The 19,151-nt window shown below is 37.2% G+C and overlaps 1 protein-coding gene across 2 annotated transcripts; it reads left to right on the top strand.

The window, feature by feature from the left end:
- The first annotated feature begins 2,184 nt into the window (after window positions 1-2,184).
- Window positions 2,185-11,188, top strand: LOC107808080 (DNA polymerase I B, chloroplastic/mitochondrial-like). Of its 2 annotated transcripts, none has more exons than XM_075222398.1 (12): window positions 2,185-2,649; window positions 3,633-4,687; window positions 4,825-5,012; window positions 5,177-5,868; window positions 6,698-7,154; window positions 8,388-8,483; window positions 8,895-8,987; window positions 9,069-9,263; window positions 9,477-9,569; window positions 9,670-9,882; window positions 10,003-10,092; window positions 10,669-11,188. In XM_075222398.1, the coding sequence occupies exons 1-12, from the start codon at window positions 2,525-2,527 to the stop codon at window positions 10,828-10,830; spliced, it is 3,459 nt and encodes a 1,152-aa protein (XP_075078499.1). In that variant the 5' UTR covers window positions 2,185-2,524; the 3' UTR covers window positions 10,831-11,188.
- Window positions 11,189-19,151: the final 7,963 nt, after the last annotated feature.

Below are 19,151 nucleotides of genomic sequence, written 5' to 3'. Positions count from 1 at the left end.
ACGTAACTCAAGTCTAATATACAAAATCAAAAACTAAAAATATTGAATAATAAAAATAAATTAGAGATAATGTGAGGATATTTATAAATCATGAGTTTAGAAAATAAAATAAAGTAAATATATAATACTTAAAAATATTATTAAAATTTAAATAATTTAAAATTTTCAAGCAATATTTTTAAATCAAAATAAATATTTATTTTATGATTAAAAAATTATATATTTATCTATATTATATTAAAGAATAGTAGTTGATAATGATATTAAATAAAGTTACAAGTTAATGAAAAGCCACATAAAACGTAGTAAGACTATATATCAGATTAAAAAATAGCAAAATTACGTTAAATTACTAAAAAATTACTATTAGAAATGAAAAGGAAAAACTATTTGAATGTAAGATTAGAATTCTTAAAACTATGATGAGAATGCTCAAACTATGGATAATAGCATAAAATTGAAGTCTTATTTATGAAAAATAAAATAAAAAATAAAAATTTAAAAATAAAAAATAAAAATTTAAAAATAAAAAATAAATTTCTATATTGGCAATTTTACTAATAAAAATTAAAAATTAAATTTTTATCTTAAAACTAAAAGAGAAAGAAAATTTACATAAGTAAATAATATGATAGTGAAAATATTGCTACAACATTCAGATATAATGTGTTCAAAATAATTATAAAATATGATTAAATTAAAATTTTTATATAGGTAATTTTACTAATAAAAATTAAAAATTAAATTTGCATCTTAAAGCTAAAAAGAAAAAAAATTTAACTGCAGCTAATACAAAATAATTATAAGAGAAACTCAATATATTTGGAACATATTAATCAAATAAATTAATTCAAAGTTACAATTTAAAATAAAATATGATATTATTTTGGTTATAGGTGAAATAGTTATATAAAAACTAATTAAAATATTGTAGTAGAGAAGAGAGTGTATAAAAAATAGAGGTAGTGTGAGGATACTTATACTTTAAATTAAATAAAAATAAATAAATTAAATAATTAAAATATATTTTAAAATATTACTTATAAATTTAAATGATTAAAAAATTTCGAATAAGAGGTTACAAGCATAAAAATATACCAAATTTCAAGAATAAAACATTTATATTTATTAAGGACTATTAAAGGATAATAAGCAAGACATTAATTTAATTATTAAGCTAATAAAAACTTATATGATAGTATAATAATATTAATCAATAAATAATACAATAACTATAAGAAAAGAACAAAAAAAAAGAATTTTCATAAAAATGATGTGATAAATAAGACATATTTGACTTTCAGTCTTTCAAATAAAAACAAAGTGATAGTAAGAATTTTGTTAAAATAATATTATCTAATGTGCTCAAACAAGACAGATCACAACATGACATGTTTAGTATTCTTTAATATTGACAGCAAAATGAAATGCAAGTACTACAATTAAGGATTATGCTAATACAAATATATATAAAAAAATAGGTTGTCTACTACGAGATTTGAACAATAATTTTATATCCTTCTTCATAATTAATATCCAATGTTATATAATTTTTATTTTTAAGGTTATTCGCACATGATTCAAACAACCTACATCACAATTTGATATAATTTTTGTCCGCGCATCACGCGAGTACTAATACTAGTTCTCCTTCAAAGTTAAGCAAAATAAAATAAAATCCAAATCCTCACGTACAACTTATCCAATAAGACTTCTCTCATAAAACAAAGGACAACTAAATCGAAATAAAGCAAAACATTTTGTTTTGATTCCCGGAAACCAATTTTTTTTTAACCAAAACAGTTATACTTATTAGTTCAATTTTTCTTTGTTTTGATTGCGGAAAACCAAAATTTTCTTAACCAAAATAATTATTCTTATTAGTTCAATTTTTCAATTAAAAAATGCCATATATCAGTGACAATAAAAGCAAGGGTAATACACGAGGCAATGGGAAAAAAAATACTTCCCCCAAAAATGAGAATGACTTTTATATATGTAGTTTAAAATAATTTATAAATATTTATATAGCTATAAATTATTTTATTAAGAATAAAAAAATTTAAAATTAAATTATTTTAAAAAAAATCATTGTTATTGAAACGGAGGAAGTAAGAAAAAAGAAAAAACACGAGACGACAACATAGTCAAATGTCCGTGCCAGCAAGCAAAAAGGGTTTTAAGACTCCTCAGCTACTAATAATTCAATACTCCTTTCCTCTTCTCTCTCTCTCTCTCTCTCTCCCTGTTCCCTGTTTACATACAGTGTATGTATAGACAGAAGAGTCTGTACTGTATACATATATGGCCTCTGTTCTCTGCTTCTCCACTACCACGTCCAGACAAACAACAAATAAACCCTTGTAAAACCCTAAAATTTTCCTACTTTTACAGTCTCACCCCCCTCCAGTTGTTCTTTTTATTCTTTTGTGGTTAAAAATAAATAAAAAAATACTATTACTACTACTTTATTATCAAGACGGCCGCTCTTTTGAGCAATAAGCAGCTAGTAAGCAGAGCTGCCATGGCATTCTTGGGGTTCTCAGTTCAGTCTTCCCCTTTCAAACCCACCTCTTATCTTTGGTTTTCTCCTCATTCCTTCTCCTCTTCTCGCTCCTTTTGGGCTTCTTCTGGTAAAGCCCTCCACAGGTTTGCCCCTTCCTTTTCTACCTTTTATTTTATTATATATAATGTTTCTTCCCTTTTAACCTTATTAATACTTGTCATAGTTTGGCTGATTACAGAGTTTATGAAAGAAAAAGTACTTTTTATTGTTTGTTTTATTTGGTTACTGCCTGCCCCCTTGTTTTGGAATGCAGGGTGAGTACCATTTGAGTTTTTTGTTTCTTTATTTACTTATTAACCTTGTCTTTTGTAAAGTTTAAATGCTTGCAAAAGTGTTTCTGTAAACGATTTTGAGAATATACTTGACTTGAAGCTATGTTGGCCCAAGGGTGGTCAACTTACCCCCTTCGCCGAAAAATTATACTTTGTATTTAATAAAATATTACTTGTTATTGATTGAAAATAGACTTTGAACACCCTTGCATAGCCCACTGGCAAAAGGTGTTCAAAATTTGAACACCCTTATTGAATTTTCTGGCTTCGCCAGACACTTAGAAACAATGATGCTTTTGTACTCCCATAATATACCTCCTTGCTTCTGAAGTTGTTAATAAAATTACTTAGTCAAAAGTATTAGTAGATGGTTGGCATTACAGTTAGGACGAAGATGGTGGACCGATTATCAGTTTTCTTAGGAAATGTAAGGTCACAGTGGAGAATTATTCTAGTGCTGTTTCTTAAGTTCTACTTATGGTGTGTGGAGGGTGGCAACTTTGAGCTGATTATGGAAATTTGGAATATATTGCTTATCTTGAAACATCATCCCATCATATTATTTTGTAAAAAATGACACTTATTTTCTTTGACAAAGAGGAATTTTTGCTTCTTTGTCCACCACTCACCACTGTAATGCAGATACTTATGCCAGTTAAGATATATGTGAATATGTTTTCGACAATGTATGATCTAATGAATAGGGAGAGAATTGAAAGCACAACGCCAGCGATTGAATGTTAGATTACCAAGTCCCAGTTCTTTTTCTATTCAAAGCTGAATATCATTTGCAGGCGTGAAGATTGCAAAACTCAGAGTGTAGAAAATGCATCGTCCAGCTTAGCAGTGCTTGGCGATTCCATTAAACAAATATCAAGTCACGAAAGGAAGTTATTTTCTAGTGGACTACAACATAAAATTGAGGAAGACAGTACTTACGGATGGATCGTTGAAACTAATGCTCTTAAAGCTTCTAAAGCTAAAAGCTCTTATAACAGTTACAAAAAGATTTCAGCAGCAAATTGCAATGTTAGTGCCTCTACAAATTGGAAGGTGAAAGATGAATTTTTTGATGTTCCAACTGAAGTCAATACGAGAATGATGCGTGAACGCATCACCTCTAGCTATTCTGCCACAACCTGTATTTCAGGAGGCAACTTATCTTCAAAAAGCAAACCGCCTTATAACTCTGCTGGAGGAGAAAAGAAGGTAGTTGGAAACTGGAGAGAGTATGAAAACCATTTGCCACAATTATCTGTAGGTCTTAACCATTCAAGAGTCAATGGAGCTAGGTCAGTAAATAAGGTTGATGGTTCTAATGTATCTCATTACAAACCCTTATCAAAAGGTTCCCATCTTAATGGGCAATTATCAAGCAAAATTATGGAAGCAAAGTTGGAGAAGGTAAATAAACTAAGGGAGGGTCATGCATCTGATCAACTAAGACACAGTGTGAACGGGACCGAGACCAAGGTAGTTAATGTCAAAGTAAAAGGTGTTATCCAGGAGCGTGCTATGAATAAAATGGAGAAGAATGTAATTCAAGCCGTGACAGCTGATGTCATGAATGGAGCTGAGACCAATGCAAAAAGGGTTATCCTGGAGCGTGCAACTAATAAAATGGAAAAGAATGCAATTCAATCCATGGAAACTGATGTCGTGAATGGAACCAAGACTAGGATTGTCAGTGATGAAGGAACAGGTGTAAGTCAAGTTTCCCTCCGTGAGAGGTTGGGTGCAATGTATGACAAAGTTCATATGGTTGACAATTTATCAGCAGCTAAGGAAGTTGTCAGAAAGCTTACAAGTCAGTACAGGCATCTCGTCCATGCGTGTGATACAGAGGCACGTCTATCTTAGTTTTGTTTGGTTTTTCTGATTTCTCGAGATTTCCATGCACATGGAGAATTCTTCATTTGCAATTTAATTTGTCTCTCAGCCACTTTAGAGATTATTTACCCTTTTTGATCAATCATACATAGGTAGCAAAGATTGATGTTAAGCAGCAAACACCTGTTGATCATGGAGATATTATATGCTTCAGTATTTATTCTGGACCAGAGGCTGATTTTGGTGATGGGAAATCTTGTATCTGGGTAGATGTTCTTGATGGAGGTGGCAAGAACCTCTTAGTTGAATTTGCTCCATTTTTCCAAGACCCATCCATTAGAAAGGTAGCTCTTTTATGATGGTAACTTTATTTGGTTACATTTGTTCCTCCAAATGCCTTCTTTTGTGGCTGTCTATTTAAGATCTTTGTTCATGGCTTGTGTCATTTACTGCATCATATCATATACCATTAACATACAAATTATAATGTGCAGTGGTTTTTCTGTAGGTCTGGCACAATTATAGCTTTGACAACCATGTCATCGAGAACTATGGGTTTAAAGTATCGGGCTTTCACGCTGACACAATGCACATGGCACGACTTTGGGATTCCTCTAGGCGAACTTCAGGTGGTTATTCACTAGAGGCACTAACAGGTGATTCCACTGTCATGCGTGATGCTAGACCTGTCCATGCTGAAAGGCTGTTCCATGGTGAAGGTCTGTTTGGTAAAATATCTATGAAAACGATCTTTGGTCGGAAAAAGCTGAAGAAAGACGGAACTGAGGGTAAAGTTACTGTCATTCCTTCTGTTGAAGAGTTGCAAAAAACTGAGAGAGAATTATGGATTTGTTATTCTGCATTAGACTCCATAAGCACATTGATGCTTTACGAGAGTTTGAAGAATAAACTGTCTAAACGGATCTGGACATTCGATGGAGTTCGTAAAGGATCGATGTATGAGTTTTATGAGAAATACTGGCGTCCATTTGGTGAGCTGCTAGTTCAAATGGAAACTGAGGGTGTGCTGGTTGACCGTGCCTATCTTGCCGAGATTGAGAAAGTGGCTAAAGCTGAGCAGCAGGTTGCTGCTAATAGATTTCGTAACTGGGCAGCTAAGTACTGTCCTGATGCAAAGTACATGAATGTTGGAAGTGATACACAGTTGCGGCAGCTGTTTTTTGGTGGCATCCAGAATAGGTATAAAGCTTTCCAAAAATTACTTTCTTGCGAAGAAACTTAATCTAAATGTTTAGTGTGTTGAATAACTTGCATTTTGCATATCACACGTTTCTCGTTCATCTGTGTGTCCGGTAGTCAAATAGCATCCCCCTCTGTACTCTTTCACCAGTGTAGATATTATTGATTTTGCTGTGTGCAATCAATTATGGTTGAGTAGCTGTCCTTGGCTAATCCCGCAATGACACACAGGGCAATAAAATATGTACAGAAAGTGTAATCAGCACATGAAGAACATGAGCCGTAATGCAATCATGCTTTTGCTGATTTAATATTTGTTATCGATCAGAAGCTTCTCTGCAAATCCCATCTTATTTTGTTATTGAGTAAAGTTAGATTTTATTGCTTATCTAAGGTACACGGGAGGTGCAAAATATATACATTGCAAAAACTCAAGCTCCCACAAAAGGGAGGGAATTGAGGAGTCGGAGTATAGTACCTAAATAACTAAACCAAAAGACCAAGTACAAGCATCTATATTTCAATCTCTGCGCTGCCTCTATTCAAGTTTCACCTCTGCGAGAGGTGATGGCATCCTCGTGCATGAGATTCAGCTTTCGAGGATCCATGTTCTTGTTAATTTCCAGATGCCATTTATACAACTACAATAAAATCCAGTTAACCTCCTGGAAGTTTTGCGTTGGAGTGTGTTACCACAATTTCACATTAAGCTATGGCAGCATATAATGTCTTTGCTTTCGTTTTTTCTTCAGGTTGTCTTATGCTTATTCAGTCCGAAAATACCTCACATTTGATTTTCTTTTTCTTTCCAAAAATAATTTCTGAACAGAAAGAATTCTGATGAGAGTCTACCATATGAGAAAGAATTCAAAGTTCCAAATGTCGATAAAGTAATTGAAGAAGGAAAGAAGGCTCCCACCAAATTTCGTAAAATCCGACTACATAGAATTTGTGATCTTATCGACACTGAGATGTACACTGCCAGTGGCTGGCCTTCTGTTAGTGGGGATGCTTTGAAGGCTCTCTCTGGCAAAGTTTCTGCGGACTTTGATATTCTTGATGAAGCGGATGACAATGCTGAGGAAGATCCTGAAACAAGAATTGATGAAGCTTTAGCTACAAATAATGAAGTTCCCAGTCAAGAACCAGAAGTTTCTATTTATGGATCAGCGTACAATGCCTTTGGAGGTGGGCAGAAAGGAATTGAGGCCTGCCATGCCATTGCAGCATTATGTGAAATGTGCTCCATAGACTCTTTAATATCCAACTTTATACTCCCATTGCAAGTAAGTTGCTTCGTGTTCTTTTCCATGATGTGGTATATAGTCTTTCCTCATGGAAGTGCCTAAGAAGTTCAGGGCAGTTTTTACTTGGCTGTAGAATTTGTTTGTTAAATGATCTGCTACTAAATGTTCTCTTCCTATAAATTTCTGGACTTGATTATGAATTTTCCATCTTAGGCTGAATTGGGAATTAGTCACCTTATATCCTAGAAAAAACTTGCTGGTAAAACAGTGAATTAAAGGGTCAGAACTCAGAAGGATTAGCAATCATTGATATCGAGTAGAAACTAGAAAATTCAAGGAATCCTTTTCCTCTGTGATAGTAATCACTAATCAGTTATCACTAAATGGAGAGATGCAGTGGAAGATAGCCAAGAGTCATTTCTGTTGATGTTACCATACACCACATGCTTGTTGACAAACCGAAAGTTTGCTATGAGGAACTGATCTATGAAAAATTTGACTTGGTTTTATCTTGGCACTGATGTCATGGGTCTATGTGGGAAAGTTCCTACAATATGAAGTCTTCATTGTGGATAACCCGCTCAACGGATACTTAAAGGAGAAAAGAAAATACTAATCCTTTTCTGATTGTTCAAATAATTTATCTGCTTTTGTAATAGCGCATGAGAATGACATTTCCTGAAGTTTCATGATGAGACGTTAAAAATAGTGATCGGCTTTCCTCTTTCATATATAAATATCTGAGAAACATTTTTGCCTCGGGTGCTGTCTTTTTGAGCGACAAAAACTGCAGTGACCAAGTTATTCACGGCTCACTGTTTAATCAGGCCTTAGTAGGGATTACTCTTGCTACCTCACCTTTGTTGTAAGGTGTGTAGGTGTTCACAATCAATGAATCAGGGTTTTCTGTAGGATAGGACACTCGAGCTTTCTTTGGACTCTGATTGTGATAGGTTAGCAATGTAGTGGAGACGGAAGTACCGACAAGGTGTTTGGTTGAGGCTAGAGTAGCCATAACGTCATGGAAGATGGTTTTGAGGCAAACTGAGTTAATTCATCTCCCAAGTGTCATGTTTTTTTCCAAAAAATTATGTCTTGAATAATATGCTCTAGAGATCTAGCAGCACAATAGTCACAAATTGCACCTCTCTACTTTTGGGTAAGAGATACCGTCTGATGTACCTTTTCTTGAGTTAATTGGCAGTGTGGGTTAGGTTTCTTTATTTTGAAGTCGAAGCTTTCTTTTTAATGACATTGCTCTTTCTATCTCAGGGCCAAGATGTATCAGGTGAGAATGGACGAATTCATTGTTCCCTGAATATTAACACTGAAACCGGGCGCCTGTCTGCGAGGAGACCAAATTTACAGGTTTATTTATATTTCACTCTGACTTCTTAACTGTTCATGATTTTTGTTTCACAGATATGCCATCAGCCACTTTTTGTCTTGTTTTAGATGTCGCTTCTCACAATTTTCTTTCTTGAACTCAAGATTTGATATTAACCTATAAATTTACAAAAATGTCATAAATGTGCTTCTCCTTTATCGCTAATTGGGCTCATGCTGTATTTCATGGCTCAAGTGAAGTGATATCATGTAAGAACTTCAATGGTCATCAGTCGTCACTTATGTTAGACCTTACACATTTATTATTATTATTATTATTATTATTATTATTATTATTATTATTATTATTATTATTATTATTTTGCGGCAAACTACTCATCAGTCATTGCTTGACTGGAATGTTGTTTCAAATGTTATTTCTTGGCAATACAGAACCAGCCTGCTCTGGAGAAAGATAGGTACAAAATTCGTCAAGCTTTTGTAGCTGCACAAGGGAATTCCTTGATTGTGGCAGACTATGGGCAGGTATCTAGCTGCTTACCAGTTATAATAGTTTATATTTTTTGAATTGGTTGCAAAAATATTGACATTTTTTCTTATAATTAGTTGGAACTTAGGATTCTTGCACATCTTGCCAACTGTAAGAGCATGTTGGATGCTTTCAAAGCTGGTGGAGACTTCCATTCAAGGACTGCTATGAACATGTATACTCACATCCGTGAAGCCGTTGAAAATGGTGAGGTACTTCTTGAGTGGCATCCTCAACCAGGTGAAGAAAAACCTCCAGTTCCTCTTCTAAAGGTAACTGCAAAACACTTATTGTGGATGGTGAAAATTTTCAGATTTAATATGTAGAAGACAGGATAGTTGTTGGATTTAATGACTGTTGTATTTTACACCTTGTGAACTAATTCCAAGGGGGGAAATTCCGCTTCTTCAAAAGAACAAGAATTTTAGTGCAAGAAGTTTTATTTATTGGGATTTTGATACAGTATAATGCAAATTCCTTTTCAGGATGCTTTTGGCTCTGAAAGAAGGAAGGCAAAGATGCTCAATTTTTCAATTGCTTACGGGAAAACTACAATTGGACTTGCCCGCGATTGGAAGGTACTTCAGCATTTTGAGACAAAATATCTATTTAATTACCTTGATTTCTATAGAATTTGTTGGGTCTGCATGAGCTAAATGAGTACTATTTCATACTCAGGTATCCGTAAAGGAAGCTAAGGAAACAGTTGATCGGTGGTATAGTGATAGAAAAGAAGTGTCAGATTGGCAGGAACAACGCAAATTTGAAGCACGCGAGTTCAGACGTGTTCACACGCTTCTAGGACGGGCACGCTGGTTCCCATCAGTAAAAAATGCAACTGGATCTGTAAAAGGTCACATAGAACGAGCTGCTATAAATACTCCAGTGCAGGTCCATCTTAATACACTTCGCTCTATTCTTTGTGTGTTGCCATCGTCTCTCCTTTCTTTTTTCTTTATTAAGTTGTCTGCATGCCACGTATGCCATGCTGACTTCTGAAGTTTTTGACAGGGAAGTGCTGCAGATGTCGCTATGTGCGCCATGTTAGAGATATCAAAGAATGCACGGCTAGAGGAGCTTGGATGGAAATTGCTTTTACAGGTTTATCTTCTGTTGCCCTTTACTGGACTTGTCTCATTTTAGGAAACGGAACAACAACAACAACAAACCCAGTATATTCCCACAAGTGGGGTATGGGGAGGGTAGTGCGTATGTAGACCTTACACCTAGTGAAGGTAGAGAGGAAACTGAAAAATTGAGAAATTGATAAAAAAGAAAAACTGTATTCTGCTGTCATATTTGCTGTGTGGGTACATCTCTCAATATCTCGAGCTCTCTTCACCTAGAACTTTGGAGCTCACCTGTTAAGTTTGATCTCATGCTAAGTTGACATGCATATTCATTACCTGGGGTAAAGGTTTTGCCAATTGTTGTGCGTAACTGCAGACAAAAAGATTATAACTAAAATTTTCAGGAATGTTGGAAGATGAACGGTTACTAGGAGAGAGATTCATTTTCCTGTAACAGAAATGGCAAATGGCACATTTATATTTTTATGTTTGGCATAGCTTAGAATTATTTATATATGTGTCTTAATTTTTTTTTGCAGTCCCAGTTAATTGTTTGCGTCGTTTGTCATTAGCTAACAATTGTAGTTTATTGTTTGTTTTCGAACAGGTTCATGATGAAGTTATTTTGGAAGGGCCGGAAGAATCTGAAAACGAAGCCATGGCAATAGTGGTTGACTGCATGTCCAAGCCTTTTGGTGGAAAGAATATTCTCAGAGTTGATCTATCTGTTGATTCTAAATGTGCCAAAAACTGGTATTCTGCCAAGTAGAAGATGGATTTCATCTAGACATATACATGGACTTTTATCCACCTCGGCTCCATTCCCTGCATTTGTTTTGTCCCTCTGAAATGTATAGAGATTAATCTAACTCGATCTCATGGTCCCAATCATGAGGTAAGTCCAGCGCGTCAGCGAACAGATGATCCACAGCTGCCAGAACCTAGTGCTGTTAATCCATTTTTTCAACGGGTCTTGGATAGCATGTAGAAAACCTTAATATGTAAATACTAACTTTTCTTTTTCTTTTTCTTTTTGAGTAAGTTGTATGTAGCCCTTGATTTCGAGATCAGAATGTTTGTAAAAGTGCATCTTACCCTTTTGATGATGTCTTCCTAGCCTTTTGCCCTACGCAGGTGTATATTTCTTGGCCTAGAGTGAGTTTTTTCAACATCTTATTCTCTTTTGTACTATTACCCTTCTTCAGATTGTTTTTGTATGAGAATATAAAAGGCTATTTATCATCTTTCTCTCTTATGCTTCAAAATTCTACCTGTGTGGCCGTTGAACTTGAAGAAACCAAATGTGTAAGTAGCAGCAATCAAACTTAATCACATAAATAAACTTATGTATCCTCCTAATGATATTATCAAGAGTATAAGTGCGGTAACGTTCAAGTTCTTCCATGGTCTTTTCTTCTAACACCTCTATTTAAATTAAAAACCAGAAGATTTTAATTCTGTAATAATTGAAAATGAGCCAAAACCATGACGTCGTGGTAGGAGATTTGGCGCTACAAATACAATACAATATTGAGATGAATGGAAGGAGTTAATGGTGGACCAAACACTTTAAAATAATATATTAGTATCAAATGTATAACTTTTGTAAGTGGACATTAGTTCATAATATTGTATTTGGTGGAGGATATTGGCAACCCTACCATTAAATTTCACACCAAAATGGTGTAACACAAATTTAGTCCAATCATTACACCATTTTTTAAAAAGAATATTTCTTTTTATATTCTTCTCTCTCTTCTATATTATATTATTATCTTCTATTTAAATTTTATTTTTTATTTTCTTCAAAAAAAATCAATCTTTTTTCTTTTTTCCATATTCATCACATATAATTCACATTCACCATTTACATTATCATTTATTACAATATTATTTTAAAGGATAAATCAACTAAAAGGAAAATCATTGATAAAAGATAATTAAATAAATATTGCAAGATAATTAAATAAATATTACATCATAGTCAAATTTAATTTAAGTACCACATAAATATTTAACTTTTGCCTCTATTCTCCCATAAATGCTCGATTAATGCATTACGAAGTGCGAAATGCGCATCTTTATCCTTAATTTTTTTTGTGTCGAGCTAAAAGTTATTCAAATCGGTGACGAACTTGAATTCCATTGACGATTCAAATCTTCGTGAATTTTTGCAACAAGAACAAAAACGAATAATCGATAAAAGAAGTCAACAATTTTAACAACCACAAGCACAACAAACTTCTACCCTGTCCTTTCAGTATTTTGGTAATTTTGGTGCACTTAGAAATGACATAGGGGATTACTAAACTTACCTTTTATGTTTTTTAATGTAATTTCAATTTTAACTTATCCTCCTTTGATGTACTTTAATTATAATGTATTTTTATTTTATGTATTGTTAATTTTCTTTTTTAAATTTTGGTTTTCACTTTTCAATTTTAGCAACATTAGATATCTTACATTTGCATTTTTCATTTTTAAATAATGGTTATATTTCTTTTTATACAATTATAATAATAATAAAATTAACTTATAATTTTATATAAATATAATATATACAAAAATTAATATATCAAAAAAATAGGATATAAAATTAAAATTATAAAGATCTTAATATAAAAATTAATTATATACACAATATATGATAAATTAAAAGTCCAAAAAATAAAAAAATGAATAAAATAATAATAAATCAAGTGCAACACTATTCATGCACTATAATAGTTCAAGATTTGGTGTTCCATTGGAGCAATGCAAAATTTGATGTTTCATTGGAGCAAAAAAATACCAAAATTTACACCAAATTTAGATTTGGTGCAAAAAATAGTGCACCATTGGAGATGCCCTCAAATTCAAAGTAAAACACAAAAAATTGAGGCTTGAAACACGTTAAATTCCTCCATTTCGTTGCCGAAATTACTATGAACTTTGTATGCAAGTAGTTTTAGTAGATATTGTTTGAACAAAAGATGTCAAAATCTTTTTGATTAAAACAACTATTGATAATGACGAGGTCAATCTCAGTCAAGCACAATAAAATCTAGATCAAATGATGGAAGGAGTAAGCAAGATGAACGATGTAATAAGCATATTCAAATCAAATAAATGCTCATAAATGTGAAGATTTAAATGCATAACAGAATCTTAACAGACGCAATCGGTGTAGGAGGGAACAAGTATGAGATGATTGGGGAATCTTAGGATCTTCTCAGATGAACAAGACTGCTTTTGCATTCACTCTCACATGATTATTTTACAAAGTGTTCTTTTGTCCCTTTTTTTCTCCCCCTCTTCTGTACTCACCCTTCCTATTTATAAGGGACAATCTCCCAAAAATCGTAAAAAGTACAACATAGAGAATATTCGAAAAGCATATTCTTACTGTCTCCCACTAAAATTACACTGTCGTGGATGTTATGCATCGACTGACCGCCATCAGTCGTTACCTTTCACCACGACGACCATCAGACGGTGCATCATGATAACCTCATTCCTCGTCCTACTCGGTAATGGCCGTGGTTGCCAACTTTGGACCCATACAGTTAGTCCCTCCGCTTGTTGAGGTCGCGGCCTTGTGCGTCCTTGATTAGCGGACGTCATCCATACCCGCAGAGAAATTTGGTGGTTAGATCATAACAGTTTGATCAATAAACAAAGAGCGGTGCGTTCCGCGACATCCCAGATAGTGTAGCCTATCGGGAAATGACGTCACTCCCACGTGTGTCATTATTACGCATCTTCTCGAGGCAGAGACCGATTGGCTTATCGCTTTGGTTTTGGTGCCACTGGCAGCCTTTTGCTTCGATTCTGGCGCCATCCAACCTTATAAATAGATGAAGGTTTGGATCTTTCGAGAACTTTTGGTCTTTTCTTCTCTAGTGTATGTATTATTTTCTTTGGCCATCTCTTCTCGTATCTTCAGCTCTATTTTCGTGATTTTTCTTCTCATATTCTTTGTTCATCGTTCTTTGTTCTGTGTTTTATCAATATACCCTCTGCCATCGAGATGCTTAGAACACATCGTTCCTATGAAGAGATTTCCGACGCCACTCCACTTTTCATGGCACCTCCCCCTAGTGGTGAGGATACGCCAATAGAGGAAGAGGGGCAGCCTTCCCACCGTGGAGGAGATACTACTGAGAAACCCCATGTCTCAGAATGATTTTCTTAAAGAACATGTTCCTTCTCCTACTCCGGTGAATTATGAGACTGAGCAGGCTTACATAGATGACCTTCGATCTGCGTATAACATTCCCTCCCATGTTGAGATGGTTCTGACTGGGAGGGACTTCGTAGATGTCCACAGACCGGGATATTGTGCCTTTTACATGTACCCCTTTGTAATCGGCCACTCCCTCCCTCTTCCATTAACGGAGGAGTTCTGTCGGTTTTATGAGGTCTGCCTGGTGCAACTTTCTCCGTACACGTACAAGATATTTTTGGTATTGACGAAGTACGTGAAGTTGGTGGGGTGTGAAGTTGGCCTTCATCACCTTCTACATTTGTTTTCCCCTAGTTTTCACAGGGGAACTATGATACACCTGCGACATCATGGGACCAGAGGGTTGGTGGTCGGAACGGACGACAGGGCAAGCTGCAGATTTGGCATAAATACTTCTTTATTAGAACCGAGCATCTGGTGTCGGACCCCGCTGGATTCCCAGAACGGTGGAATCGTAACCGTAGGTATATGTACTTGTCGTTTACTTTTGTTCTTTCCAACTTTGTACTTATTTGCAACTTTCCCATGGAGCTGTGAGGCGTACACATCATCCCATCGCTAATATCGAGGACTGGGTGGCCCGCTTATTACCTCACGTGATGGAAACTCGAGATTGGTCCGCTTTCATGAAACACTTTGGGCCAAAGGTTCCATCTAGTAAATGTTTCTCTGTTTTGACCTTTGGCTGTTTGCTGTCGTTTATTGATACAACTCTCTATGATGACATGTCGAAGGGCTTCTAGGAAGAAAGCCCCAGTCCCTAAATTTTTCCAGGCCGTCGCATCTGTGCTAGTTTTTGGCGTGGTACGGTATGCCCATAACACCTCTGGTAGCAGTTCCGGCCATAGCCCTTTAGCGTCCTCGAGCTTTTTCTTTAATATATTTAATATTATTTTGTTGGAGGATTCTGCTTGACCATTGTCGGCGGGGTTATATGGCATGGAGAGTATCCGCTTGATGTGCCATTTTTCGAAGAACTCGTTCCTCTTTTTCCCGATGAACTGAGGTCCATTGGCACAACTGATTTCTTTGGGGATGCCGAAACGACATATGATGTTTTTCCAGATGAATGCGATGACTTCTTGTTCGCGTATTTGAGCAAACGCACCTGCTTCCACCCATTTGGAAAAGTAATCAGTTAAAACCAAAAGGAAGCGTATCTTACCTCGCCCTGCTGGGAGGGGTCTGACGATATCCATCCCCCATTTTATAAACGGCCTTGGAAAAGTGACGGAGTGCAGAAGTTCGCCCGCTTGGTGTATCATAGGGGCATATCTCTGGCATTGCTCGCATTTCTTGACGTAATCCGCGACCTCTTTTTTCATAGTGGGCCAGTAGTATCCTGCACGAATAAGACATCTGACGAGGGCTCGATTTCCTGTATGGGCACCGCAGTGGCCCTCGTATACCTCTTCGAGCACACTCCTCATTTGATTCGGTCCAAGGCATTTAGCCAAGGGACCACCAAACATCCTTTTGTAAAGATCGTGATTTATGAGGCTGTACCTGACCGCTTGTATTCGAAGCTTTTTGGCGTCTTTTTTATCTTGTGGGAGTGTTCCCTCCTGCAAATATGATATGATGTGGTTGCGCCAGTCCCAAGTTAAATTTATAGAATGTACCTCGACTTGGTCTATTGATGAGTCAAGGAGGGTGATCACATTTTCCTTGGTGATATTCTTAGTTGCTGTTGCCAGCTTGGCGAGACCGTCTTCTTCAATATTTTGCACCCGGGGTATTTGATCAAGTCGGCATTCGTCAAATTCTGGTAGCAGCTTATGGATTTCTGTAGCCTCTGCTCCTTGATCTGGAAAGTCCCAGTAACTCGGTTTATGATGAGCTGAGAGTCATAGCGGAGGATGACTCGTCGTGCACCATATTTGAGGGCCAATTTCAGTCCTGCAATTACGGCCTCATACTCGGCCTCATTGTTAGTCATTTTAGGGCACCATATGGATTGGCGAATCACTTTGCCCGTTAGGACTTTGAGTACGAGTCCCAGTCCAGATCCCGACGCGTTGGATGCGCCGTTGGTATAGAGGACGCAGAGGTCGGGTCACACAGGGGAGGCACGAAGCGCTTCTTGCTCGACCTCAGACAATATTTCTGTACTGAAGTCAGTGACGAAGTCGGTGAGTACTTGCGATTTTATCGCAGTTCGCGGTTGATATGTTATATCATTCTCGCTTAATTCTATGGCCCATTTAGCCAATTTACCCGATAGCTCGGGTTTGTGCAAGATGTTCCCGAGGTGAAATGTTGTCACCACCTTTATGGGGTGACATTGAAAATATGGTCTGAGCTTACGTGAAGCTACGACCAACGCCAGAGCCAGTTTTTCAAGGTGGGGATACCTCATTTTGGCGTCAATTAAGGTTTTGTTGATATAGTAAATCGGAGATTGCGTACCTTTGTTTTCGCGAACCAAAACCGTGCTTACCGTGACTTCAGAGACGGCTAGGTAGACAAGGAGGCATTCGCTTGGATCTGTCTTGGCGAGTAACGGTGGCGAGGACAAGTAGGTTTTTAGTTTTCTCAGGGCGTCGACACACTCCGACTTCCACTAGAGCCCGTTGTCTTTCTTTAGCACACTGAAAAATTTATGGCACCTGTCTGACAATCGTGAGATGAACCTTGACAGGGTGGCTATCTTACCTATCAATTTTTGCTGGTTAATATTTCTGGTATTCCCTCGATGGCCTTAATCTGATCTGGATTGAACTCGATGCCTCTTTGCGACACCAGAAAATCGAGGAATTTGCCCGAGGTTACGCTGAAGGCACATTTTTTGGGGTTTAGTTTCATGTCGTACTGCCTTAATATGTCGAAGGCTTCCTTCAGATGATCGATGTAGTCTTTTTTCCTTTTTGACTTAACCAGCATGTCGTCGATATAGACTTCCATCGTTTTGCCAAGTTGATCTTTGAACATCTTGGTGACCAATCTCTGGTAAGTCACTCCTGCATTCTTTAGTCCGAACGGCATAACCCTGTAGCAGTATGTTCCCTGGTGAGTGATGAAAGTTGTTTTCTCCTGGTCTTCTTCCTCCATGAGGATCTGGTTGTAACCCGAGTAGGCATCTAAGAAGCTTAGCAACTCGTGTCCTGTTGTTGCATTGATGAGCTGGTCGATATGTGGCAATGGAAATGAGTCTTTTGGGCATGCCTTGTTTAGGTCTGTGAAATCCACATACATCCGCCACTTTCCATTTTTCTTCTTTACCATGACCACATTAGCGACCCACTGGGGATATTTTGACTATCGGACGGAGCCATTTGCGAGTAGCTTATCGACTTCTTCGCTGACGGCTTCGTTGATTGCAGCATTGAACTTCCTCCTTATTTGTCGCACTGACAGGTAAAGGGGGTCAACATTCAGTTTATGCGTGGCTATGTCTTTCGGGATGCCTGGCATATCTGCATGGGAGAAGGCAAACAGATCGGCACTATCAGTTAAGAATTTATGAAACTTACCTGGTTACGAGAGATTGTGCCCGATATAAGCCTTTTTTATGTTGTCGTTGTCGTGTAGTAGGACGGGATCGAGATCTTCTATTGTCAACTCGGATGCTTCCACGATGTCAGTGTCCTTGATAACGTCTGTCTGTGCGTCAAGTTTGGTTCCCGACATCACTGATTGTTATGCTTCTGCACTTGCTCCTTTTAATTGTTGGGTGTGTGCGCAATCCTGGGCGATGCATTGTTCGCCCCGGATGCTGAATACCCCCCATGGAGTAGGAAACTTTATTATTTGATAGAGACTTGACGGGACTGCTCACATGACGTGTATCCACGGGCGCCTTATGATAGCGTTGTAGGTTGTATCTTGGTCCATGACGTGAAACGTCGTTTCTAGGGTGACTCCTCCGGCTAGGACGGGTAGCACTATCTCTACAGAAGTTCGCTCAACTGCATTATTAAAACGTGTTAGTGTTATGCAATGCGGTATTATTTTATCTTCGAGTCTCATCTGTATGAGGACTTGAGGATGGATAATACACGCGCTGCTTCTGTCATCTACCTTTATTCTTTTTACATCAGTATCTGCTATATGTAAAGTGATAATAAGAGCATCGTAGTAAGGGAAAGACAAACCGTCAGTATCTGATTTATCAAAGACGATACTATCTTCGAGGTCATCATACCGTTCATGAGTGATCGACCGTTTAAGTTTATGTGTGTTGGTAAACTTTACATGGTTGATTGTTGTATCATCGCCTCCGCCGATGATTATCTATATAGTGCGAGCGGGAGAGGGTGATTTTGGAGGTCCCTGGGGTTGTTCGCGTTCGCAGGCAAAATTAGCCAGTCCTCGATCGCTCAGCAATTCTTTCAGGTGTCCCTGATTTAGCATTCTCACTACCTCCTGCCGCAGCTCTATGCAATCTTCGATTTTATGACCCCTTTCCTGGTGTAATTCAAAGAGAGCATTCAACTTTCGAGTGCTTGGGTCAGATTTCATCTTTTGAGGCCATTGTACCTTGTACCGAGTTTCTCTAATGCGTACACTATTTCTGAAGGAGAGACGCAAAAATTGTAAGCAGATAAGAGCGGGGGCATGCCTTTGTCGTGTCGGTGTGGTGCTGCAAGTCGAGAAGGAGCATCTGTGTGCCGTGGGGGAGGTGGGATAGATATCCTGATGTAGGGCTGATGCCTTTCTTGGCCGAGACGGGGTCCCAACTGAACCCTTCGACTGTCGTTGCGATGATCTTTCCTTGCTTCAGCTTGAACTAACGTCAACCGTTGGATCGGACCGTTGAGGTCGTCCTCATCGGCGTAGTAGGCGTTGTGGATTTCTTCCCAAATGGTTGGAGGGTATTTCATGAGCTTGCTTAACAATTTTCTGGTCGCTCCCGACCCATTCCT

This window comes from Nicotiana tabacum, chromosome 10 (assembly GCF_000715075.1).
Source record: "Nicotiana tabacum cultivar K326 chromosome 10, ASM71507v2, whole genome shotgun sequence".
NCBI lineage: Eukaryota > Viridiplantae > Streptophyta > Magnoliopsida > Solanales > Solanaceae > Nicotiana > Nicotiana tabacum.
Note: the sequence above shows the minus strand (reverse complement) of the source record. Positions and strands in the feature narration are given on the sequence as shown.

Coding starts and splice junctions, on each gene's coding strand:
- LOC107808080 (XM_075222398.1), top strand. CDS start 2,525: ATGGCATTCTTGGGGTTCTCAGTTCAGTCTTCCCCTTTCAAACCCACC. Junction 8,988..9,068: donor TTGTGGCAGACTATGGGCAG/GTATCTAGCTGC, acceptor TCTTATAATTAG/TTGGAACTTAGGATTCTTGC. Junction 9,883..10,002: donor CTATAAATACTCCAGTGCAG/GTCCATCTTAAT, acceptor AGTTTTTGACAG/GGAAGTGCTGCAGATGTCGC.